A 27,158-nucleotide genomic window follows, 5' to 3' on the forward strand; every position below is an offset into this window, starting at 1 on the left:
ATATAAAAATGACATTTCCTATTAATTCTCAGAACAACTATTACATGGCACCTTCAATCAAGACATTGATGCTTTGAATTCATCCTTTGAAAAGTAATATGTCAATTCCTATAAAGCAAACTAAATATATCATGTATCAAAGTAAAATGGGTATTTATTACAAGTATCAAAGAAACACTAAAGGAAATGTTTCCTTTTAATGTTAAAAAATCACATTCCATTACCTTATTTTCTCTTCAATTGATATATTCTACATGTGTCAGATGGAAAAAAAAACAAAGAGAGTTTATGTACAGTTCCCAACTCTCAAGGTCTTTATGAAATCATAGGAAATACTAATACCAGCACCCAATTAGTTACAGTGGAAGATACCAGGCCTTCAGGTCTCACTGGAGGGAGAGGTCACTCCTGAGAGTCTCTGGTAGGCCTCATTAGAGAGCACTATATTGGAGCAGACACAGGGGATTAGACAAAATCTCAGCTAGTCAGGAAGGAAACAAGAAGGAATTTTTCTGGACATATATAAATGCCAGAGTTAAGGCTCAGAAGAGAATACCAGCCTGCTCTACGCTACTAAGTTATCCAGTTTGAAAGAACTAGTTCATCTGTTGTCAAGGCAGGGTGAGTCCTGAGGAGCAGCTTCTCTATGGAGGAACAATGAAAGCTGACCTACAAGCCCTCATTAAGCAGTGAGATGGGTGATGGACAGAGAGAGACTGACCACAATCAAAGCATGTCTTACTCAATAATGTGAAGAGCTAGAATAGTTTTCAGGTACACAGAAGAAAGCCAATAGACAAGAAGAGATGAAAAGGTGTGTCTGTTAACTCCCCAAAGAGCCTCCAGCCTCGTTTTCTTCTCTCTCTTCCAGATTTGGAGAATGATCTTTTAAAGAACAAACTCTAACATTGTATTTGTTGTAAGGATCAAAGACTATGCAGCTAAGTATCTAACACAGTAGAAACAAATGAATGTAGCTATTACTGTTTTATCAATTTCCAAGTTTCAAAGGATCTTCCTCCTCAGAGGAACAGATAGGAATAAAGACTTCAAGACAGAGCCCTCTCTCCTTCTCTAGCCTGATGGTTCTCACTTTATAGTTATGCCAAATTAACAACATTTCTTCAGATGTGTCCAGCTTCCACATGTTGCGGGGCTTTTGCATGAATTCTTCTGTTTTTTGATGCCCTCTTCCTCAGTAGATTCTACACATTCTTCAAGACAAAATTCAAGAAAGGTTCACCATTTTTGTAAAACATTCTCTGACTCCATTCTATTTTTTTTCCTTTAATGTCCTGCACAGAACTTCACTATAGGTTTTGCAGCAAATAATATTTTATTGTAATTTCTTAAATCTTAGGTTATGTTTGCTTTGCAGAAAAATCACTAAATAACACAGAGTTTTTATAAATCTCACCTTCAGTTTTCCCTATTATTAATATCTTGCATTAGTATGATTTCTTTGTCACAATTAATGAACCAGCTCTGACACTGGTTAATATGAATATTAACTGAGTTAATGTTAATTACAGAATTTAATATTAGTTAATATTAACTGATGTCCACACTTGATTCAAATTTCCCTTGTTTTTGCATAAAGTCTTTTTTTCTGTTCCAAGATCTCATCCTTTTTTTCTTCCCCTGTACTAGGGATTGAATCCAGGGCCTTGTACATGCTAGGCAAGCACTCTACCACTAAGTTGCATCCCCAGCCCCAGGATCCCATCTCTAACTACACATCACATTTAGTTGTCATGTCTCCTTTGGCTCCTCTATACTGTGAGAGTTTCTCAGATTTCCCTTATTTTGATGACCATGTCAATTTTGCATCAGACTGGTCATAGATTTTGTAAAATTTTCATGAATTTATATTTGTTTAACTTTTTTCTCATGATTAGGCTGAGTTTATGTTTTTTGGTTTGCTTTGGTTTTGTTACCACAGAGGTAAGTGGCAATTTCATTGTGCCAGAGAACCATTTATCTATTTACCATCTCTCTGGTTTTTCCTTTTCCAGAATGCTTTGTGAATGCAGTCCTATGCAGTCTTTTTTAGACTGCCTTCTTTTGGTCAATAATATGCATTTATGCTTATTGCTGTTGATGTGCACTCTGGAAAGAAGTTGCTGAGTATAGCTCAAACATTAGGAACAAGAAATTATACTCTACTTCATCCACAGAGTAGTATCTACATAAATTTTATATAATTGTTTAGCAAAGGAGCTTTGTCTATTCTCCCTGTTTATTTATGTATCTAACATTTATTTATAGCAGCATTAGCTTGTGGATTTTTTTTAATACTTTGGGTTATGGTACAGTACTACTTTTTTTTTTTTTTTTTTTTTTTGCTAAAATAGTTTCATCTTTGACCATGGAAATTCAGTTCGCTTCTGTGTCTCTTTGAAATTCCTCCACACTTGTGGGAGTTTTCTTTGTTTGTCTTTAAGTTTTACTTTTGTGGTTTGTTTTTATCCATTCCTTACTTTCTGACAATGCAAGATGTTCCAGGCTCAGGTACATTTTCTGCCTTAGTCCTAGATTTCATCATTTCTCCCAGAAGTTATAGGACCTTTTATTGGAAAATATAAACTGAGGCCTAAGTGTGCTCATTTCTGTTGGCATAGTTTCTTCTCAGTCCTCCGTGTTGGCAAATCAAGGAAATATATGTGCTTATACGAATCCATGTGTATATCCATCTATAAAAATTTCCATAACATAAGCATCTGTATCTATATCAAGGTGAACAAGTGCTAATACTGATGTGTCCAAATCTAGTCCATTATCATATAGTTTTCTTTTCTTATTTCAGTATAACCTCCCATATGAGGGAGGTTAGTTAACATCATTTGCCACTAATTTACATATTTGTTTCATGGTAGCATAAATAAAATGGTGGTTATCGAAATGATTAGTCCATACCTCAACTCGAGCACAGTGTTTATGAATAGTTGTTTTTGCCTTTAGACTTTAAAGACTTATGTCTATTGTTACTTAAGTCAAAGTTTTTTCCACTTCCACAAGGTTGTTTCACATATTTTAATATAATTAGACTTTCATTGTATTCCCAATTCTCTCTGCAGATTCCTCAATTCCCTAAGTCATATTTTATCATCTCCATTAAGGTTGTCTTTTGTAATGTAATAATGCTGTGTGTCCTTGACAAACACACAATGTCATATTTCCACCTCTGAATTTATATGGAATAGACTAATCACCCTAAAAATATTTCATGTGTTTTACCTATTCACTCAAAAAATCCCTGGGGATACTATGTTTAACCATCTCTATAAGTTTATTTTTCTCTAGAATGTCATATAAATAGAATTTTACAGTCCTTTGGCTATAAATATAATTAAATTTCAAATTAAGTTTTGGAGGGGACAAATATTCAAACCATAGTTCAGACCCATTGGTGATATAATCCCTTTGGTGATATAATCCCTTCTTTCATTTCATCAAAGAAAATGTTTATTTCTTTTTTATTTTAAAGTATGATTTTATTGAATGTTTTATTTGGTGAAGTATTTTTTTTCCTTTAAACACTCTAAATATTTCACTGCATTCTTTTTTTTTTTTTTTTTGCCTGTGTGATTTCTGATGAAAAGTAGCCCACTGTAATTTATATGCTTAGGATTCTTTTTTTTTTCTTTTTCTTTTTCTTTCTCTCTACTTACATTCAGTTTTTGTTCTTTTTCTTTGATTTTTTGCAAACTCTAAGTTTGATTTCTTTGTCTTATCTTTCCAGTTATTAGGTGAACTTCCTGGATCTGCAGTTTGACATTTGTCCTAAATTTTACAAAGTTTTCAGCTGTTACTATTTAAATGTTTTTCTGCTATGTACTCTTTCCTCTTCTTCTGATTTCCCAATTTGTTATGGCACAACATTTGATATTGTCCCAAAGTTCTTGAACGCTTTGTTTTATTCCTCTCCTTTTTCCTCTCTGTCATTGTGCTGTCTCTTTGAATTTCACTCTGGAAAGTCTCTAATGACTTATTGTCAAGCACACTGATTCTTTCCTCTGCCTTGTACAGTCTACTAATGAGTCCAGGAAGGCATTTAAAAAACAAAAATCTGTTACGGAGCTTTTTATTTCTAGAATTTCTGTTTGATTCCTTCTTGGAATATCTTTCTAAAAATCTCTTTGCTTACATTATCCATCTATTTTTAAAGCATTCAACCATTTCCAATAGAGACTTGAACAAATTAAAAATAATAATTTTAAATTCCTTGTCTGATAATTCCAACTTCTGTATACTATCCAAGTTTGGTTTTAATGATTATTTTTTTCTCCTCTCATGCCTTTTTACATGCTTCATAATTCCTTTTTACATGCTTCATAATTTTTCACTGAAGGCTGGACATTTTCTTTTAAGTAATAGAAACTGAAGTGTTTAGTGCAGTGAGTTAGGAGGGGTCTTTCTTGAATTTTCACTATGAAATTCTGGTGAGAATCCTGGAAGCCTAGTTCATGAAAGCACGAGGCTAAGATTATGAGCTTCTAGAGTTCTTCATCCCAGACAAGTTCACAATAAGCTTCAACCCCTTTGTTAAATAGCTATTTTATTGATTCTATCTATTTATGGACACAATAGCTTCTGCTCCAAGTAAATACGTCTTGGGTATATGTTTGGATGAACCTCTCTGCAGATTTGGGGTTTGGAGTTTGCCCTCTAATTTTACTTATCTGTTCTAATAAAAGCAGTTGATTTTCATTTGATAAGCTTTCGCTTACTGTAAGGATGGGAGTGACAACTTCTAAGTTCTTTGTGTGTCTTAGGCGAAGCCAGAAATCATAGTTTTCATTTTTAAAGTATAGTATCTTTTACTGCATTATTAATCTCTTAAAGGAAAAGGAAGAGAGACTATCATATTCACTTTTATGTGTATAGTATATAGTCAAGTACCTAACACCAAGCAGAAAATGAAAAGTCTTCTGATAGATAACAGAATGAATAGAGATGATGAATAGATGGATGAATAAAAGAGACATTAAATAAATTAATAAAGTCTGATATAAATTATGCTGTAGGAAGTAAGAGAAATAAAAAAGAAAGTGATTTTTTTGAATTACACAAGATAAGCATAGGAAACAAATTAAGAATGGTAAGAAAACATTTTTTAGGAGAATTAATAAAACATTAAAGGACTTCATTCTTTATCACTGGTCCCAAATCCTTCCATGCCTATTGTAATTCACCTGTTCTTGAGGACTTCACTAACAATTCTGAATGGTTTTTTATTACACTCATATTCTATACAGATGCTCCTCAACCTATCAGAAGTTGAAAATATTGGAAGTTGAAATGGATTTAATACATCTAACCTACCATACACCAAAACCTTAGCCTAACCGACCTTAAATGTGTTAGAAAATTCACATCAACCTGTAGTTGAGCATTATGAGAAAGCATTACACCACATATATTGCTAGCCCAGGAAAAGACCAAAACTCAAAATTTGAAGTATGATTTCTACTAAATACACATCACTTTCACAATATTGTAGAATTGACAAATCACAAGTCAGCAACTGCCTATATTCATTTTGTCTAAAATTCAGTATAATATAGCAATTCAAATTGGTTGAAAATAAAGCAAAATACTATTTTTATTCATTTGTTATTTAAAATATCAGACAAGAACAACTTAGAGGAGGAAAAGTTTATTTTGGCTCACAGTTTCAGAGGTTCAGTATATGATGGGCGGATTCCATTACTCTGGGCCCCAGGTGAGGCAGAACATCATAGCAAAAGGGCATAATGAGGAGTACTGCTCCTATCTTGGCAGCCAGGAAGAAAAGAAAAAGGGGAAAGGGCTATAGGTAAGATGAACCATCCCAAGTCATGCCCCCAATGACCTACCTCCTTCAGCCTTGTCCCACCTGCCTATAATTGCTACTTTGTCCATTTAAACTAGAATGAACTGATTAGATTATGGCTCTCATAATTAATCATTTCACTTCCTACATTAGCACAGAAGTATTTAGGGGACATCTCATATCTAAACCATAACAATATTTTTGGCATAGTTTCTGATGCTAACATCAGAGATTTAAATTCTGCTGTAGGAAAAATAGAGAAATTTGGGTGGTGTATGATAATTCTTTTAATAGCTCACATATATTTCTTCATCAGAAATCTGAGTCTTAGTGTTACTTCTTTGCCATGGTCATAGTTGTGGTATTCAAAACTAAGATCAACTTGTGAATAAAATATTGTACTTGGTTTAAACAGAAAACAATGTTTTTAAATGTCGTATTTAGTAAACTCACCAACCATTATATCCAAAATATTTAACAAAGTTGTTCTCTATCAGTTAGGTCTATGGAATATACTATATATTAAAATCTAGTTATTTTTATAAGTCACTTATTCCCACATTTCTTTGTTCTCTAAAATAGACATACACCAACATATAGACACAGATATTAAAAAACATCCATGTTTATGTGCTTATGCAAACTGAAAATTTTTAAAAATATTTATTGTTTTAGTTTTTTTAAGGTGGACACAATATCTTTATTTTACATTTATGTGGTGCTGAGAATCGAATCCAGTGCCTCACGCATGCTAGGTGAGCGCGCTACCACTTGAGCCACTTCCCCAGACCCCCAAAACTGACATTTTTTAAAGGACACAATGTCAGAAAATTTATTTAAATGGTTGCAGACATCAATCCTGATGTCCCACAATCTTTAGCTAGTTGAAGCATTTATTTTTGTAAAATACAGAGAAAAGTACATTTCATTTGGTTTTTTTCCCAACTGCTATAATAACTGATTCAATGAAGCTATAGCTTCAAAATTGCCCTTATACTTCATCATAGTTTAAATATCATTAAAGAATACTTAAGGAATAATGATTTTTTTTTTAAAAAAAAAAGGACTATTAGCAGGTATTATCAGAAGACTACATTGGTTACTTTTTAGGAATGACATCTGATATTTTAACCAAATATATTCAGGGCATTTTGTTGAATGGAACTTGTTATTGTGCAATACTCTGTTCTCCATTCCTTTGTTTGGAAAAGTATCCACTTATATTAATTACTTAGTGCATTCTTCAGTGTTAATTGAAATCATGTGTACATTTGTACAAGCAATTTTTTAAAACATATAAATAGAACACATAAATTCAGTTGTTGTCTATTTGGAATAATTACTAAAATTGCTGTGTGTACACAAAACTCCATACTGTAGCACTTGATCAACATGAGGATTGATTTTTAAGAAACTGAATTTAAAATCTGCTCTTACATTTTATGCTATACATTTTTTATTTATTTTTGAAGTACTGGGACCTGGCCAATGACAAAAGTGTCTGAGGGAGGAAAAATAAATACATTTTTCTTTGCTGCAAGGAGAACAAGTAAAGGTCAATTTCTCTGCCACAGCTTCCCAGCTTGTGTTTGAGTGCCTACCATGTCATGAAATGAGAGTTGGAAAGATTTTGTGCTGTATTTGCAGATGCCAACTGTAAGATCCAAAGATATGAGGTGACTTACTCATAATATGTGGTATAGAAAACACTAGGATTAGAAGTCAAGTCCCAGAAGTTGCAGTGAAGCATGTTTTCCTGTGATACGCAGCCTGTGCTCTCTCTGATTTGAAGCAATCCATGGTGGAGAAACTTCTCTATTAAAAAGTTAACAGGACACCCCACTTTCTTCCAACTCATTAAGCCAGATTGACTGATGGAAATAGTATGCTAAATTTTAGATGAGATGTTGTTTTCCACTATAATTTACTATTGTCTTGTCTTTTGTGATTGTCATCGTTTCATTACACTGTACTTGGGCAAACTCAGAATAAGTTTTCTCTCACCTGAATACTTTCCTATGCACTTACACCCCTATAAATATAACAAAATCTTATTATAATGCAGTTCATTTTATGCAATGATGGAACTACGAATCATACTGAGGAATATCTACATCTGGGAAATGATAATGCTTATATAGATTATTTAAAATACTTCTCTACATTAATATTACATGGATAGTTTCTTTCTCTAATTTCAGCATTGTTCTTTTTTAAAAATATTTATTTTTTCAGTTTTAGGTGGACACAATATCTTTATTTTACTGTTATGTGGTGCTGAGAATCGAACCCAGTGCCTCATGCATGCTAGGCGAGCACTGTACCACTGAGCTTTAACGCCAGCCTTTTATCTGAGGAATTTCCTAAGGAGTCATGGTTGTTGATATTAGACAACTAGGCTCATCTACTCTGTGTGTGACCAGGAGTTTTGATTTATGGTCATCTGTCACTCTCAGTGCCTTTTTTTTTTTTTAAACATGTCAATTTTCTTTGGTCCTGGGAAAATCTCATTCTTTCCTAAGAATTTATCTCCACTATGTCTGCTATCCTGTGCTCTTTCTGGGCCTGTCATTCCTCAACATAGTCAGGTTCCGGATGTCCTTATAGCATCCTTCCTAGCTCTGTCCTAGCCAGTGGTGTTTCCTCATTAGCATTTGCCATTCATATTTTGGTTTAGTAAAACCCCAGTGTGTAGAATATGTTGCCTTTAGAAATATTTTGCTATTACTATGATACCTTGCTTTGGGATTTTGTTAGTGTTCTTTCCTCCTACAAAAATATTTAGGTTGTATTCCTAGCAGGCTCATCATCAGCACACAAAAGACTTTTTAGTTTTGATCAACTGAGCAATTTTAAATAGAGTTGAGTTGAAAGTGTTTAGTATAACTAGGAAGCCTAGACCAACACCAGCTACTAGTTTTCCCTCTTTCCTTCTGAACTAGATTAGATCAACTGATAATAGCTCACATCTTTGGAGCACTTTGACATGGCAGTCATTGCTTTATGTGCATTATACATATTATCTCAACAAACCTTTGACATCAGTATTTTATTAATGTCATCTTATGTGTCAAGGCCCAGAAATTGGAAGTCTATACAGCTAACAAATGAGAGAGCTAGGATTTGAACTTAGGCCGTAAACTGGCACAGTGTCCGATTTCTGCTCTTTTATCTGAAAAAAAGTATTTACTTGTATTAGTTACCTAGTACATTTCTTGGTGTTGACTTATATTATGATCCTGTTGTATTTCTCCCAAACAGAATCTGTTTTATGTCATCTGTTTTTTATCACTTTATTATTATTCACTAATCACTTTGTTATCCTGATTCTTGATTGCTAACAACTGAATGGTACTTGATTTTTCTACATGGAAATTATCTGCTCTTAGCCTAGATACTTATTTCAATATTCCTACTATTGAGAAAATAGATTTATTTCATAAATTCTTAAATATGATAGTAGTCCATTTTCATTTGGTTTTGTTACAGAATAAAATGTCTTCATATCTGAGTTTTCCACATGACTAATCATACCTTTTGAAATGCCAATTCTAAAAAAAGGAAAAAAATGATAATATTTTGAAGGATTTCTGAGATGACTTTCTTAAAAAAATAAGTCCAACAGAATCTTTCCGTTATGACTCAGAATCATCCTGATGAATGCCTGTTATTTTACTATTAAGCAATTCACGTTTGTCTACTTTTTAGTATTTTTATTTCCTTAATATCATATCAACCACTGTCATTTTTTTTTCTCTTTAGATTTTCTTCTAAAATAATTCTCCCTATATACTAATTACATTTATGTTGTGGGTTGGAAATAAAACAATCATATTTTTAGGTCCATTCACTTAAAATAAAAGCAAATATCATATGTCAGGAACAACAATTTAGGATTTAGTGAGAACTATTTTTGATTATTATTTTCTTGACTTGGAAATATTTTTATCACTTCAGAATTATGAGTTATGTTTGGGAGGGGCTGAATCTACTAAAATTTGAGTCTCTAGACAAGAAAAATAGTCCTTATTTTTTAAATTATTAATAAATATAGAGCACTTTACACTGAAGTACTCAAACCTATTTTATAATATGCTCTTCATTAACATTTTGAAGGAGTTGTGGTCAAAGAAAGTTATGCTATATAGAATTCTCTTTACTTTTAAAGTTTGTTGATAATTCTGTTGCTTCAGGTTTTGAGGTGAAATAATGCTATGAATGCATAGAGCTTTCCAAAGTTGCACAAGGCTATTTACATAGTAACTGTTCTTTTAAGATGAATTTTTATTTCTCATTATGCTTATGTGTTGGATATCCAAACAAAAAATAAACTGGAGTTTCTTGGTAGGTTTGTTGTTGAACTTTAGCTGTGTGGGCAAGGCAAATAACACATGTTGAAGAAGATTAATTAATGATTATTTTGCTGGGAAGAATAATGTTGCTGAGCCATCTGGTATACCTTTGTTGGGAGGGCCATCTCAATGGATTACTCATTAAAATCTTTCAATACTTTGTTCCAAGACTGTCAGTCATCTCTCAGGTTCTTATTAAATTAAGATGATGCTGAAATTTAGGAGTAGTTAGATCACAGGATATTGTGTCTCCATGTTTATCACTGACAATAAACAAGTCAATCATGAGAATATGACTCGAAGCCACTCTCAGATCTTAGTGTCATTTATGCCATTAATATCATCATTATCTTTTCCTATCACAAAATAGCTACAGTGCTACAATGGCCCCACTTCAAAAGCCTATGAAAGTATTCTGAAAAGACAATATGAACATCTATATTATCTCAGAAGAGTTCTGCAAGCTGTTCATAATCACAACACAAAATAATTAGATTGGCATTTTTCCATATAGCACTGTTTTTTTGTATTCTTGGTGGGCCATTTATACATGAATATACTTAATATTTCATTTAGTAATATTGATTCAATAGATATTTTTTTCTGTTGACAAACTGCCAAGTGTATAGTCTTAAACAAAACAGAAAATTTGCCCCAATTTCCTGATTTTCTACCAAGTCATTTATTCTGCCCTGGAGGACAGGTCATCTGAAGTTTGTACTATGGAGCCCCATGCTCCCTGTAATCTCAATCTCTCTAGGTTTCTATTTTCCGTAAGACCTTGGAATAATTTTATAAGCCTTGTTAAAGATGAGTCTTCTTAAATACTATGTCAAGTGGTTTGACTTTCCCTCCACATACAAGGTATGTACGACTCATGTAGAAACTAAAGTTTAATCTTAGATATAGACCCTCACCAATATAACTCTACTGAATACAAGGCATGATGCCAAATTATCAAAACCAATCACCTTAATCATAAAATTATAGATCATGTGTATTTATTAGAAGGAAAATAAAATGATAATATATAATCAAATAAAATTGAATATTTACCTCAAAAAGGAGGTATAAGTTACTAGCTAACTCACTCTTTATCTTTTCAATCACCAAGGATTTATTAAGGCCTACTAATAGGCCTTAATGGTGCTGCTACACGAAGAAGAACTGCAAACATAAACCTTGCCCCTATGAATGTCTGAACTGTAGCAGAGTTAGTATCTAAGGAGATGCAGGGTACTAAGAACATTCTGATGCTCATTAGCTTGTCATTTTCTTTTCTGCAACCTCCCTGTATTTACTTTCATTATATTTTTCTGATTCTCATTAACACTTTAACACCTAACTGGTTCTGTTGTTTCTGTGGGTATCTTATTTTAAGTCCCATTCTTCCCTATATTGAGACTTCAGAAACTCTTGACTCTTTCTAGGGAACTGAGTTTCCCTTTATTTTATCTGTACTCTGCAACCTTCCTTATGTGTCATAACTTAATTTCTTTTTGGAAAGTATGCTAAGACTATTTTTCAAAGGCCACAGACTCTGGGACTAAATTCACAAATATGACTTTAAGAAGACAAGTGAGCCACCTCAATTTGAAGTCCTACAACGGATGTTATATGTTGCCTTGCCCAGTTTTCCTTGACAGGGTGGTCTAGGAATTCATAACTTGACCAAAGCTGTAAGGACCTGTCTGTTGTTATGGCCCAGCTCCCCTCATAGAGACTCTTACCATTTTAATTGTACGGATATTTTTAAAATGAGGTGAATGTGGAAATAAATAGTATTTGGAACTGTCAACTTCTCTTAGTCATCTTAGAAAAGGGCAATTTCTGGAAGTATATAACCTTAAATTACTTTGGAATTTAAAAAATCATAAAAATTAGTGAGTGTATAAATAATGAAACACAATAGCTACCATACATTTAATTACTATGGCATACAAGGCATTATTCAACTTTATTCCATATGTTCTTATGTATTTCTCATGCCAATATGGCAACATGTGCTTATTACCTTTATTAATAGGTGGGGAAGGCACAGGAAATTTAAATAACAAGAGACATTGGGATCTCCAAATGTTTTGTTCTCCCTACAACATCACACTAGCTCCAGAGTTTTAATAAGTATGTAGGTATGCTGGAGAAAGCAGCACATGCTTTGAAAAGACTTTGACTTTAGATTGAAAGGATATAGCAATTATAGATATTGATATGTATCTGTTTGTAGAAAAGAACATTCTATGCAAGAAGGTATTTAATTGGGGGTATAGAGAAGAAGAGGGAGTCATTTAATAACAATCTTCCAAGGATATAGCAAAGAGAAAGATTACATAGTTATTCTTTATTATCATCAGGAACAAGGAATTAAAAGGATGGAGGTAGAAGAAGCTGTCAATTAAAATGTTTGCAATGTGTTATACACCCATTACAAGGAGCATCACAATACCTAATGACAGATAAAAATTTAAGTTAATTAATTATTAACCAATATAAATTAACAGGGAAGGAGAAAGGGAATGTCTGTGGGTTCAGTTACCATTTTAAAGAAAATCATTTTAGCTACTTGTATAAAAAACAAAAACAAATCTATAAATAAATTGTATATAAACATGGGTAAATAAATAAGTCTAATTTTGATATTTTCTATATATAATATATATTAATATATATATATATTAATTTTGTTCTACAAAACTATTTTTTCACAATTCCATATTTTCTAGATCTCAAGCTAACAAATACCATGTTGTTCCTGCTTAAATGCAACAATAACTCTATTGACCAAATGTTATTAACTCTTTTGTTGAAAAAAATGGTTCATCTATATAGAGTCCATCTGTATTATAGCATTATGTTCTGAAATTGTCAAATAACTGTCTTCCTAGTCCATATCTAAGATAGACTACTAGAAGCTATACTGGACAATCCAAGAACTCTTTTGCCTTAATAGTGCAGCATAAATGGTCTTAGATGCCTTAACATTACCTTTTAGCATCAAGTAATAGTGATCCCTGTCATTAGAGAAACTGCTGATAGCATTAGATATCTAAGAAATAGGCAGGGGAGTGATGCAAGTGGAAACATTTAAAAGTATAAATTACTATATAAATGCCTAATAGAATTATTTGTGGACGAATATTAACACACATCCCTTCTTTGAAGAAGCTAGATTCCAAAGACTCAGAAGAAATCTCTTGTGTCGTTGTTCCATAACTTTATTTTTCCCTGAATGGGTAGTCATGGGATGAGGCTGGTCACTGTATAATCACTCACTAATAGAAATCAGAACCAAGTTAGTACTGTGTGTGAAAGAACTGAAAAATAAGTTCAAACAAAGCCAGCTTCCAGATGCCAAGAATTTGAATGCACAAATGTGCTCAAGGAGAAGCAAACAAAATGTTACACACTTCTGAATGAATGATAAAAAAAAAAAAGCACACGTTTTTCAAAGTTTTATGTGTTCTTGTTTTGTGTTGCTTTCCTAAAACAGTGGAGGCGCTCCATTTGGGAACATTAATGGCTGCCCATGGATACTTCTTTCCAATCTCAGATCACGTACTCACGCTCAAGGATGATGGCACCTTTTACCGGTTTCAAGTAAGTTGAAATGAAAATATTCTTTTACATTAAACTAGAACCTGGCATTTTGTTGGTTATTCTATTTTTCTTAAACAGAACTTTTGAGAACTATGCCTTATTTTTCCTTGACTTAGGCTTTTCAGAAACTAAAGTTAAGACATAAAAAACAGAGAAGATGGGAAAATGCTTAGTCCAGATAATTTGTGAAAGCGAAACTGTGTAATGATTGAAGTCATATTTTAATGTAAACTTAAGGAAAATTTACAAAATTACTTAATGGAATCCTGGAAGACGGGAGTCTTTTGTTCCTGCAATGCATCTAACTAATAGGAAGTAAGTTGAGAAATGAAACTAAATTATCATACCCTGGCCACTGCCTGTGATCCAGAACTACCTTTCAGTCCAAGTAGGCTCTTAAAGGAATGCTTTAAGCTCCCAGATAGAATTTAACTATTTATACAAGCACTGGACTTGTTCATGTCTGAGATTTTTTACAAGTCTGTGAAGACTAACTTGCATAAACTCCATCCAAGACAGGAGGATACCTTAGATAATATGCAAACTGGTGAGTCACTCTGGCTCATTTCCAAATGACATAGACGCAGTTATTCTTTTGAGAAATGGTTGTAGACTCATTTCCATTATTGTGCATGCATTCAACACTTGGTTCACAATGATGTAACAAAAGTGTACTCTGTATTTCATTAGAAATAATGGTTAATTCATAACTGATGGGTAGATTCCAGCCTATAAAATTAAAGTGCATATAATGCCAGAGTTCACTCTCTAGCTTATTGGCTGAGGTTATTTTTCTGAACAATCTCTTGATTGTTCAACTTTTAGAGATTGCAACATTTTCCCCACTTGTTTTGAATATTATTAGATGCTCTTTGTCTGAAAAATTGAAGAATAGCAATTTGATTGGCTAAACTTTGTTTGGAAAAACAGAGAAAAAGAGCAAATATGCTTAAAAATTATTTTCAAGTATCTGGGCTGGAGTTGTAGCTCAGTGGTATAGTGTTTGCCTAACGTGTGAGATATTGGGTTTGATCCTCAGCACCACATAAAATAAATAAATAAAATAAAGGTATCATGTCCATCTACAACTAAAAAAAATGTAAAAAATTATTTCCAAAGATCATTGGCTTCCTAAAACTCTCTCACTGCTATTTCTTTAAGACTATTTTATCTCAATGCAAATAAGCATAGAGTGTTTTTGCATTAATTGCCGGTAACAAGGCAATCTCCTGAAACTCTCATACTAATCTTAATAGTCAAGCACTTTATAGCAGCAATTTTTTGTAATTTAAAAACGTTGTAAAATAATAGTCTTTATATGGCTAAACTTTAATGGTAGCTTGAAACAACCTATTGTTAAGGTAACTTGTGGTCTTATGGGTTTACATTTTAATACATAGGAAATATTATTGACTAGCACATACATTGCTTTTATGTGACTATTACTTCTTGATTTTTAAAAGTCTCTTACTATTGCAGAATTAAATATTTCCCAAATGATATTATTGTTATAGAGAATTTTCATATATGAATTGGAAGTAAACTTAACAAAATTCTCACAAATTCTAAAGGAAAGTTTGGTTTATGTTTGCAAAAGTTAAAACTTTTTATTTATCTTCAAAATCAGTATTAATGGTAAAAATTATCTATATGTCAAAAAAACTATCTATAGGGAAAACAGAATATATTCTATCCCTTGAGAATTATCTAATTCAAGAATTTTCTATGAAACAAACTAGGTCAGACAGAACCCAACATTAGTGATGATGGGTTGAATTAGCGATAACGTGAGATTTTTATCTCTACTGTTGTCATTCCAGACTGAAATTAGTAGGCAGACAAGGTATAAAGGTCTTAGTCATGCTCATGAGTCAAAAATGAGCAAAGCTTGGAAGGCGTCACATACATTCAGGAAAAAAAGAAAGATATTTTAAAGAATTTTTCAAATATAGCAACAGAATAGGTGCAAACAGCATATTAATTTAATGACTACAAGGCATAGTACAGGGTTATAACATTCAACGGACTGATGAATATATGAAATATGTGTGTGTGTGTGTATATATATATATATATATATATACATATATATAATGTACATACACATCTGTAGTAGTATCTAAATATAATAGATACTATTACTATTTAAAGATACTATTTATAAATGATTAATGAAGCATAGAATCCTAAAACCAAAATTTTAAAAAATCAAAACCAGAAACTCAGGGTTAATTGAATTGTTCCTGTAATATCTATCAAGGCATTAATCAATCTATATTTGGAGAGCAGCTCTAATAATAGAAAACACATTATTGGTCAAAGTATTCACTTTCCTTTTTATGTTGGTTCCAAGCAACAGAAAGGTCTTTATTACATTGAATTGAAATTCAAGTCCTCAAAAGGATTTTAAAATTCATGAATTAAAATGGAAAACGTTAGGATGCCATGTTTGCTATTCATCCAGTGAATGATGGATAGTGCAACCATCACTTAAAATCCAAAGAGCTTCTAGGGCATAAGTTCAAGAGAAACAAAACTCTTTTAATTTCATTGGCATGCCACAGTATATTTGTCTCAAATTTTCAGTGCATGTTTTAATCAGAGGTAAACTTACAATTATCTAATCATCCTCTATTTGCTAATGGGAATTGAGATCTGACATGATTCTCCAGGCAGCTCTCTGTTATAACTCTCATCACCTTTAATGGATGTGCCACAGTTAAGCAATGACTGAACAATATTAGATGAATTTTTGATAGATAAGGAAACCAACAGTGAAAAACACGTTCTTGCATTAAAATTTCCTAAAGTGTAGTAGTACCATGAAAATAGGTTTTTAAATTTCAATGACCTAAAAGGTCATTTTTCTCAAATACTATCCATCAGTAGAAATCATAACATTTTTTTCCCTAGGAAAAATCCTCCAGTGTTATAAATATTGGCTTTGTGACATTTCCATGAAATATCACAAGATAAAATTCTTTATCTTTTATTTTCACAGCAATGAAATTTTCAATAAAGTAAATGACAATAGAGTTAAGAATAGATGAAAACATTCCTTTCATTTTGAGGGGAAAAATGTATATGTCTGACCAGTCTGACTAGGATAGATATTTTACATTTAGATAGATTTGTATGCATGGACATGTGCATACACACACACACACACACACAAAAAAAAAGAAATACAAAAAGATTAATGCACTTTATATGAAATATCTCAAAAGCCAGCATCCTAAATGAAAGCATGCTTTTAGTTACTTTATTTTTCTATGATGCTCTCCTAGAATCCTGATCCAATTTTTTTAAGAAATCAAATCTTTCGGAACTCTGCCTCCTACAGAGGCAAGTGGAATTGGGGGAGATGAGCATGTTTCATATAAGTCTTAATAGCCCCTTTATTTTGTGGTTCACTTTTTTTCTTCTAAATCCCAGATGCGATTTCATTCATACCTGCACAAAACTACTATTAGCTTTTTTTATTATTATTATACTGTAGTAATTCCCAAGAAAGAGTAGAGGTTAAGTCAAAATCCCCTGGTGTTCTCATTCAGTTTGGAAAGACTTCCTCTCCCAGAAAATCAAACAGTTCTCCTCAACTATTCTTTCTAGAGAATCATTCGTTTACAGATAGAATGGTCAGATAATCAGAGATTTCCCAAAATGTGCTCATTGTGCATGGCTTGTCAACATACTTAATTAATAAGTGCAGTGAACTCCACAAAGCTGATGTCTGCAATCACTGTTCTGTTCAGTCCTGAGGCATCATCATTCCAGGAAATAGGGTGAGAGAAGCAGACAAGTGGTCATCATGCCTTCTTAGGATCTGTAGGAGCGTGAGCCAAGATAAAGAGTTCTTTTAAAAAATATAAAATGATAATGTTAGTGATAATAATAGTTTTTCTTGATCAAACATTGTCTTTATAGTCAATCAGTTCCTAGAATTTTACAGAATCAGAGTTCTGCCTATTGTTCAAATAAGACATTATTATTTTGATAATGATCTCTGGCTTGTTTAGTTTAAAACTTTAGAGCAACAACTGTCCTTATGAAAGGAATATTTGAAGAGTGAAAGTAAAACGCTGTTTCAATCTAGTTGGATAGCTTTGAGATCTGCATTATATAATTAATAGAGCCAGGAAAATGATTGCCAGACCTCAGGGGAAGATTTTTGTCAATTGAGCTTTTTGGATCCATCAAAGGCAATGTTGAGAGACATGATAGATAGAAAACAATTGGTTATTTTTAGACAATTTTCATCACAAGTCTTGCTGAGTATAATACTCTACTTTCAGTCCTCCCTGTGGATGAAAACTTTTTTGTTTAAATGTTGCAATCAGAACTTTTATGTCCATTGGCTAGAATTGCAGCAGTGTATAGCATTTAAATGCCTGCTGGTACAGCATATATTTAAAAGGTTGAGCTATTGGTTAGAAAATAAATGCAGATGCAAAATCTTACAATGTCTCTCTTGGAAATTGTTCTGAGTTATAAAACATATTAACTAACTGTTCTAGATAATTGTTGACGATGAATACAGCTAATAAATCAGAAATACACCAAATTTTTATTTGTCTAACCTGACTTTCACTTCTCTTTGTTCCACAGACACCCTATTTTTGGCCATCAAATTGTTGGGAGCCAGAAAATACAGACTATGGTTAGTGTAATATCTCATCATTTTATTATTGATTGTCAGTATGTCTGGATTAATGTGTACTTGCATTTTATTGCATTTGTCAACAAGAAAGAGAAACCATAATTCTCAGTTTGGGATTAATATTTCTAACATTAAATTTACAAATGGCCTTGTTTGGAAAGTCATCAAACCTAATGGTAACTTTTTCCATGTTATACTGCTCTTTGCAACTGTAGAGAAGATTCTAAATCGATTAAACAGTTATAAATAAGTTTAAAAAGGTCATTGTTATTTTTTCATGGTACCCTGGATTACTAGAAAGAACAACAAAAGATCTTAAAGAGCAAGAACTCTATTTCAGATCTCCCACTTTGCTGTGTGGTTTTTGGCAAGTCCTTTGACTTCTCTAGACTCCACTTTTCTCACTAATACAGGAGGCATTTTGTTGTTGTTGTTGTTACCAGGGATTGAACTCAGAGGCACTACTGAGCCATATCCCAAGCCCTATTTTTATATTTTATTTAGAGACAGAGCCTCACTGAGTTGCTTAGCGTCTCTCTTTTTTTTGAGGCCGGCTTTGAACTCACAGTTCTCCTGCCTCAGCCTCCCAACCTGCTGGGATTATAAGCATATGCCACTGCACCTGGAAAGCCATCTTATAATTCTATAAACAAAAGGGTTTATTAAATATGAAGAGGCCAATTGCAAGCAAAATAAAATCAATCACAATTTTAATCCTAATCAATCACATTCAGTGAATTTAGCATAAATTTGATATAACAACCATGATTTCAATTAAACACAAGAAAAAAGTAAGTACTAAAAATGAATACTACTAAGTATTCACTCTCTTCCTAAAAGCGACAATTTTCAAAAACAAGATTGGATTTTTTTAGTGTTATTTCTACAAATACTTGTGGAGAATTATTCCTATGCCAATTGCTGCAGTAGGTTACTAGAATAACAAAGGTGACTGACTTCTGTAGCATTGGGTAGCTCATAGGCTAGATGAGAAAGCTGAAAAGAAGTCACCATTGAGTGCCAAGGGAATACAGCAGTGTTATGAGCAACTAATGTGGAAATTTAAAAGAAGGAGAAGTTGACTTTACTTGTGGGAAGTGGGATGGTTTCGGGATGATTTCATACAAGAACTGGAAACGTTTCATCTGAATTTTAAAGGAGACGGGGCTTCTTTGTCAGGCATAGAGGCAAGAAAAGCCTTTGAGGGAAAGAGTCTTAACATGATATGCAAAGGCAGTGAGAGCTTTCACAGCAACTTGGCTTTCTTTGATACTGCTGCCGGAGCAATGTCTTTGGAAGGAAAAGCCTAGGAAAAGCCCTGGAGCACCAATGGAGCTGTCCTTCACTTTTGACATTGCCCAAACTATAATTTAATGGTTCATCCAAGAGTGGTCAGTTGCTAGTTAAAGGAGTCAAACTAACATATCTCACAGAAAAAAATCTAAAATTTAATATTAAAGAGACTAGATGATTCCTTTCCAGTCGTGGAAATGCCAGTTTCTTCATGCAGTAGGAATTGAGCCCAGAACCTGCTGCATGCACTACAATGCTATTCCCCAGTGCACGATGTTGACTTTCTAATGCTGATGGAATAATTCAAGCTAGTATGCCTAAGGAAACTTGGCATTGTTCTTCTCACATACTCAATAAATCAAAATTAAAACACTGCCTCTGCTTATTCTCAGTGCTTCTCTATCCATATTCTGTGGTTTTCATAAATGTGTTGCCGAGATCACAATTAAAGCTCATGTTTTATGACTTTACGTAGATTGATGTTTCCATGGTAAGCCTGAGGAAATGTCATGGCCTACACAGCCCATCATTTATAGAAAATCCCTCAAAGTAGGTCATCCAACATGATTAATGTCATTCAGCTTCTCACTAATTTATTGATGCCCACTTCAGAGGTGGTCATCTTCTAAACTTTTTCCTAAAATCTAAAAAGCCTGCTTGTTAACTAATTGCAGACGTAGTCTTTAATTATTGTATTTGTTTACCCCCCGAATATAGTCTTGTTTGTATGTAGCTGGTATTAATTATATATAAGCAAAGAATAAAATATTCAATATGAGTTCATGTGGTGGGGCAGGGGGGCGATGAAGAGATAGAATTGAGGATGATTCAGATACTGTAACTCTCCTTCAAGCAATGCTGTTTCATCTTCTGTGATTTTTCTTTTTTAGGTGCAAATGAATTATAGCAGCAATTTGAGTTATCCAACATGTAAAGTCCTACTGCCATTTGTTTAAAATACACTGTTATAAAAGCTGCACCCTTCTTTTAAGATGATATTGAAACCATGATGTACTTAGGCTGGTGCAAGTACAATGCATGGTGACTACTTCGACTGCAATTTCTAAGACAACTTTTGGGCAAAAAGGCTTATATTGCATAAAACAGGGTTAAAAAAAAACAATTTATCTCACTCTATTCGCATTCCAACTTATTTTTCTATCACTGATTTGAATTTACTGTGTAGGTTCTGCAGAACATAAAACTTTTATACATCAGTTTATAAGGAAAAATACTTTTCCATGGTTACCTTGGTCTTATAGAGAAACAGAATGTATTTATTATGACTAAGATAAGATGAATAAATATACAGGGTCTACATTTCAACGAACCCTACTTTTTGAAAATCAAGTTGGTGCTGGGGTGTAGTTCAGTGGTAAAGCACTTACCATGTGCTAGGTAAGGTAGATTTGATCCTTAGCACTGGGGGAAGAAGAGGACCAAGAATACTGTTGAAAATCAGATTCGATAAGATATCTGATATTTTTCACACAAGTACAAAAAAAATTTATTCCAAAATGGGATTCCCCAGGTATATTTGCATATAGCACACAAAAAATATACAAAAAAAAAATACTCAACGTCTTTAGCAGTCAGGGAAATACAAATCAAAACTACACTGACATTTCATCTCACTCCAGTTAGAATGGCAGTCCTCAAGAAGAAAAATGATAAATGCTGGTGAGGATGCAGGAAAAAGGAACCCTGGCACACCGTTAGTGGGATTGTAAATTAGTACAACCACTGTAGTAATCAGTATGAAATGAAATGTCGTCAAAAGACTAGGAATGGAACTAAAATATGATCCAGCCATATCACTCACTCCTCAGTATTTATCCAAAAGAATTAAAGTCAGCATATTAAGTGATACATGTATACCCATGTTTATAGCAGCACAATTCACAATAACCAAGGTATGGGAGCAGCCTAGGTGTCCCTCAACAGATTAAGAGAGAAATAAAATGTGGTATATGTACATAGTGGGGGTTTATTCAGCCATCAAGAAGAAAGAAATTATATCATTTACAGTGAAATGGTTGGAACTAGAGAACATCATGTTAAGCAAAATAAGCCAGACTCAGAAAGTCAAAGAGGTTGTATGTATATTTTTTTCTCACATGGGGAAGGTAGAGAGAAAAAAAAAAAAAACAGGAAAAAGGGATCTCATGAAAATAGAAGGGAGACCAGTAGGGCAAGGGAGGGGATGAAGGAACATAGGAAGAAGGAGCAAAAGGAGGTACTGAGGAATGAAATTGACTCAATTATGTAAACATGTATGTACAAATATGTCACAATGAATTCCACTATTACATATAATTATTGTGCACCAGTAAAACGTTTTTTAAGAACTCAAAGAATGATGTGGCACAAACTTCTATTGAGGGCCAGAGGCCAAGGCACAAGAGAGCTCAAGAGAATTTTGTTGAAAGTTAGAGATAGTATCAATGGTAGCTAACTGAAGCGGAAGCTAGAGACAGGGTTTTTTGTCACTGGTATCTCTGAACACACATGTTGCACATTGAGTGTCCTGGAATTGAACACACATCTAACAACATCTTTAGACTGACTTGAATAGTTAATGTCAGAATAGAATTTAAACCCCAAGAGATTAAATTACCTGTAAAGATAAGAGCCCCTCTATTTGTTTGATTCACCTCACTTATCCTAACCAAACCCCAACCCTCTATGTATTTAAAATTTTGACATTTTATTCATCATAAGTTTTTTTTAATTATATTTTTTTCAAATATTGTTTATCTTGATTACACCCTAAAACTTTGTACCTGAAGTGTCTGTTCTGCTCCCAGTGAAAGCGCAACTGATGTCACATTTGGTTCTTAGGTAACCAAAGTGTGAAAACCAGTTGAATGAAGACAATTAGAAGGACCTACAAATATTTACCCAGGAGGGTGTGGGAGGCATATTTAGTATGGAAGGTCTGTGGTGGAATTTCCTGGTGTGTTTACTGAAACCAACGCATGACAATTGCAGAAAGCAGCATTTTTTTTTCTCAGTATAAAGACCTTCCAACTATGAAAATTGTTCAGAACTTTGCATTATCTTGAAGAGTAATGATCTGTATCTTAGTAAATATTCAGCCAAAGGCCTTTCTTTTCTCCAGGATTTTTGTGGAGGTTTTCAGACCTATAAGAGAGAGATGCTCAGGGACCTACAAAACTAGATAGGAGTGAGCACCACTTAAGGATATTGAGAGTTAATATATTTTTTCATTGATGGCAATGAGGCTATCAAAAGCACTGCATTCTAGTTGGATAACCACAGTAATTATATATAGTAGTACTCCTATGAACTGTAATATTGGAAAACTGAGAATTCATCATGTTGGAGAAAATTTTTTAAAAATTATTTTTTAAAATAGTGGACATTATGTATTTCTTGACCAAAACCAGAGCAGTGATTTTATATTTATTTCTGACATGAACAAAAACTGATTATTTTTCATTTTGATTCCAAATGGCACTTAATTTCCATAGTTACTTATTTTAGGAGTTTCATGGAAGCCTTTACAGTCCTATATTATGGTCCTCTATAGAACTTTCCAAGTTTTTATCTTTGGATTTTAATATCTATTTTTGCCAGCTGTTCATAGTTTCTAAAATCATGTTTCAGGGAGCACATTTTTAAACCTAATAGACTTCATTTTAAAAGAATTTTAAGGTTTATATAAAAATTGAGCAGAATATACAGAGTTCATGTATACCACCTCAATACCAAACATACTTTTCCCTATACATAACATCTTACATTAGTATGGTACATTTATTACAATTAATGAGTCAATATTGATACATGAATTATTAACTGAAGCCCATAATTCACATTAGAATTCAGTCTTTGTGTTGTACATCCTATGAGCTTTCACAAGTGTATAGTAACATTTATCTACCAGTATAGTCTCACACAGAATAATTTCACTGCCTTAAAAGTCCTCTGTTATACCTATGCTTCCCTACACCCACCTCAACTTCTGGTAACCACTGTTTTTGGTTGTTGTTGTTGTATTTTTTTTTAACTTGGCCCATAATTTCACCTTTCCCAGTGTGTCATATGGTTGGAATCATACAGTATAGAGCCTTTCCAGACTGGCTTCTTTCTTTGAAAAATATGCCTTTTAATTCCTCCATGTCTTTGCAAGGTCAGATAGCCTGTTGCTTTTTTACCATGGGATAATATTCCACTGGCAAGAAGGACCATAGTTTATCCAGACATACTTTGAAATACATGTAGATTGACTCTGCATATGACAATGATGAAGGAAGCTTTCATAAACATTCATTAATAGGTTTCTTTGAGGACCTAAGTTTTCAACTCATTTGGGCAAACACCTAGGAGAGTGGATTATACGGAAAAGTGTGGTTAGCTTTATAGAAGTCTTCAAAGTAGTTGTACCATTTTGCATTCCCATCAGCAACGAATGAGAGCTCCTATTGCTCCACATGTTCACCATATTTAGTGTTTTAAATACTTATAGTATTAGCCATTCTAATAGATGTGTTATCTCATTCACTTAATTTGCAATTTCTTGGTAACATTATGTTGAACATCTTTTCATATGAATATTTACCAAGTGTTAACTTCTTTGGTGAGATTTCTGTTGAGATATTTTGCCCACTTTTAACTGGGTGGTAGTCGTTTTCTTGTTGAATTCTAAAAGTTTTTCATAACTTAAGAAAACCAGACATTTACCAGATATGTTTTGCAAATATTTTTCCTAGTCTATAGCTTGTCTTTCATGGATGGTCTGTTTCATGAAGTAGAAGTATTAAATTTTAATGAAGTTCAGTTTACAATTTTTCTATCATAGATGGTGCTTTTAGTGTTGTATCCAGAAGTCATCAACAAACCCAAGGTTGCCTAGATTTTCTCCTATCTAGTTGGAGAAAATCTAGTTCCATGTCTTTTATAGTTTTACATTTTGTTTTTTGGATCTATATATAATTCATTGTAATTTATAAAAGTTGTACAATCTGAACCTTTGTCACTTTTTTGCTGTGTCTCTGCACTTTTTCAACATCAGTTTTTAAAAGTGCCATTTTCTTATCATTGTATTTTTTTGCTACCTTGTGTGGATCTATTTCTAATATTTCTATTCTGTTCCAATGGTTTGTCTATTTTTTCTCTTCTTTTGCCAATAGCACACTGTATTGATTATTTTAGATTAACAGTAAGTCTTGAATTTGTACAGTGTCAGCTCTCCAACTTTATACTTTTTCTTCTAGGCCTTTTATTTTCCATTTAAACTTTGGAATCAGAACATTAATGCCTATAAAATATCTTGCTTGTATTTTTCTTGGTAGTGCATATAATCTACAGATTATGCTACAAAAAACTGTCATTTTAACAATATTTCATTTTCCTATTTATATATTTAGTATATCTATTTATTTAGATCTTTGAATTCTTGCATCAGTTTTATATTTTTATTATTATATCATACGTAGTTTAGAATTTGTCTAAATATTTTTATGCTCATGTAAATTAGTTATGTATTTTTAATTTTACATTTCAATTTTTCATGTCACTATATAGAAAAAAATTGACTTATGTGCTTTACCACCCTGATGTAATCACCTAGTTCTAGAGTTTTTTGTTGTTTCTTTGAGATATCCTATATAAATAAATGGCTTTTTTCTTAACAAAGACAGTTTTCTTTCTTCCTTCTCATTCTAAAGACCTTTCATTTATTTTTCTTATCTTCTATTACCTAGGATTTCAGTACAGTGTTGAAGAGTAGTGGTGAGATGTGGCATCCTTGCATTCTTCCTATCTTAGTGAGAAAACATCTAATTCCTCTGATACTAGCTGTAGACATTTCGAAGATGTTCATTTTAGTCCATTTTCCATCATTATGACCAAAATATTAGAGGAGGAAAAAGTTTACTTGGGGCTCACAGTTTCAGAGGGCTGAGTCCGCAGATGGCCAACTCCATTGCTCTAGGCTCAAGGTGAAGTGGCACATCATTGGGAAAGGGCCCAGGGGAGGGCAGCTGCTCAGCTCAAAGTGGAGTCAGGAAGATAGGAGGAAGAGGCCACAGGGAAGATGTACCCTTCTATGACATGCCCCCAGAGAATCAGCTCCTCCAGCCACACTTCTCCTGCCTACAGTTACCACCCAGTCATTCAAACTGTGATAGACTGATTAGGTTATAGCTCTCAAATCTAATCATGTTATATCTGAACATTCCTGCATTAACACAGGAACTTTGGAGGGACACCTTATATCTAAATCATAACACTTTTCTTTATCAAACTGAGGAAATTCCCCTGTATTCCTAGTGTGATGAGAGGTTTTATCAGACTGGCTGAATGCTAGATTTTGCCAAATGCCTTCTCTGCATTTATTGATATGATCATATAAGTTATCTTTAGCTGGTTGATGTGATGGGTTACATTAATTGACTTTCAAATTGTCAACTGGCCTGGCATACCTGGAATAAATATTTACTTGGTTATTATGCATAATTATGTAAGTATAATATTATGTATATTTTGTATGTTATATGCTAATTTGGGGTGATTTTTACATCTGTGTTCACGATATTGATCATTTTTTTTAAGATTTTTTTTTTTTAATTTTTTAGTTTTCAGCAGACACAACACCTTTGTTTGTACGTGGTGCTGAGGATCGAACCCGGGCCGCACGCATGCCAGGCAAGCGTGCTACCGCTTGAGCCACATCCCCAGCCCAACGATATTGATCTTTAGTTTTCCTTTCTTGTAAAGTCTTTTCATAATTTTTGTATTAGTGTATTACTGCATTAGGAGATGTTCCTTCTGATTATATTTTCTAGGACATTGCACAGAGTATCATTTCATCCTTAAATATTTAGTAGAATTCACCAGGAAAGCCAGATGAATTTAGTGCTGTCTACCTTTGTTAAGTTATCTATTTCTCTTTTGGTGAGTTTTAGTAGATTGTGTCTTTCCCCTAGGATAAATTGGTTTATTTCATCTAAGATAGCAAATTTGTATGCTAGAGTTGTTTATCATACTCCTTTTATTATTCTCTTAATGTCCATTTGATCATGAGTCCTGAAGTAGAAGGTTAGATTACCAATTTTAGATCTGTTTTTTGACATATGTATTCAAGGCTAAGCACAGCTTTTACTGTGTTCACAAATTTGAGTAAATTTTATTTTCATTTTTATTTAGCTCCAAACACTTTTCAATTTCTTTTGAGACTGCTTCTTTGACCCATATGTTGTTTAGAAGTGTGTTGTTTAATTTATAAGTATTTGGCAAATTTCCAGTTAACTTTCTGTCATTTATTTCTAGTTTAATTCTATTGTAGTCCACAGTCATACTTTGATGATTTCCATTATTTTGCATTTTAAGATGTGTTTTATGATCCAGAATATGACCTATCTTTGTGTATATCTTGGGAACTTGGGAAGATAATTGCATTCTGCTATTGTTTCAT

At 33.2% G+C, this 27,158-nt stretch overlaps 1 protein-coding gene across 13 annotated transcripts in view; it reads left to right on the forward strand.

Moving 5' to 3' along the window:
- Positions 1 to 27,158, forward strand: part of Rgs7 (regulator of G protein signaling 7) — a 466,064-nt gene that overhangs the window by 338,165 nt on the left and 100,741 nt on the right. For all 13 annotated transcript variants that reach the window (XM_040278402.2, XM_078022997.1, XM_078023003.1 and 10 more), the window contains 2 exons: positions 13,658 to 13,764; positions 18,373 to 18,424. In XM_040278402.2, coding sequence (XP_040134336.1) covers positions 13,658 to 13,764; positions 18,373 to 18,424 — 159 coding nt within the window. The remainder of the gene's footprint in view (positions 1 to 13,657; positions 13,765 to 18,372; positions 18,425 to 27,158) is intronic.

The sequence above is a fragment of the Ictidomys tridecemlineatus genome, chromosome 10 (genome assembly GCF_052094955.1).
Source record: "Ictidomys tridecemlineatus isolate mIctTri1 chromosome 10, mIctTri1.hap1, whole genome shotgun sequence".
Lineage (NCBI taxonomy): Eukaryota > Metazoa > Chordata > Mammalia > Rodentia > Sciuridae > Ictidomys > Ictidomys tridecemlineatus.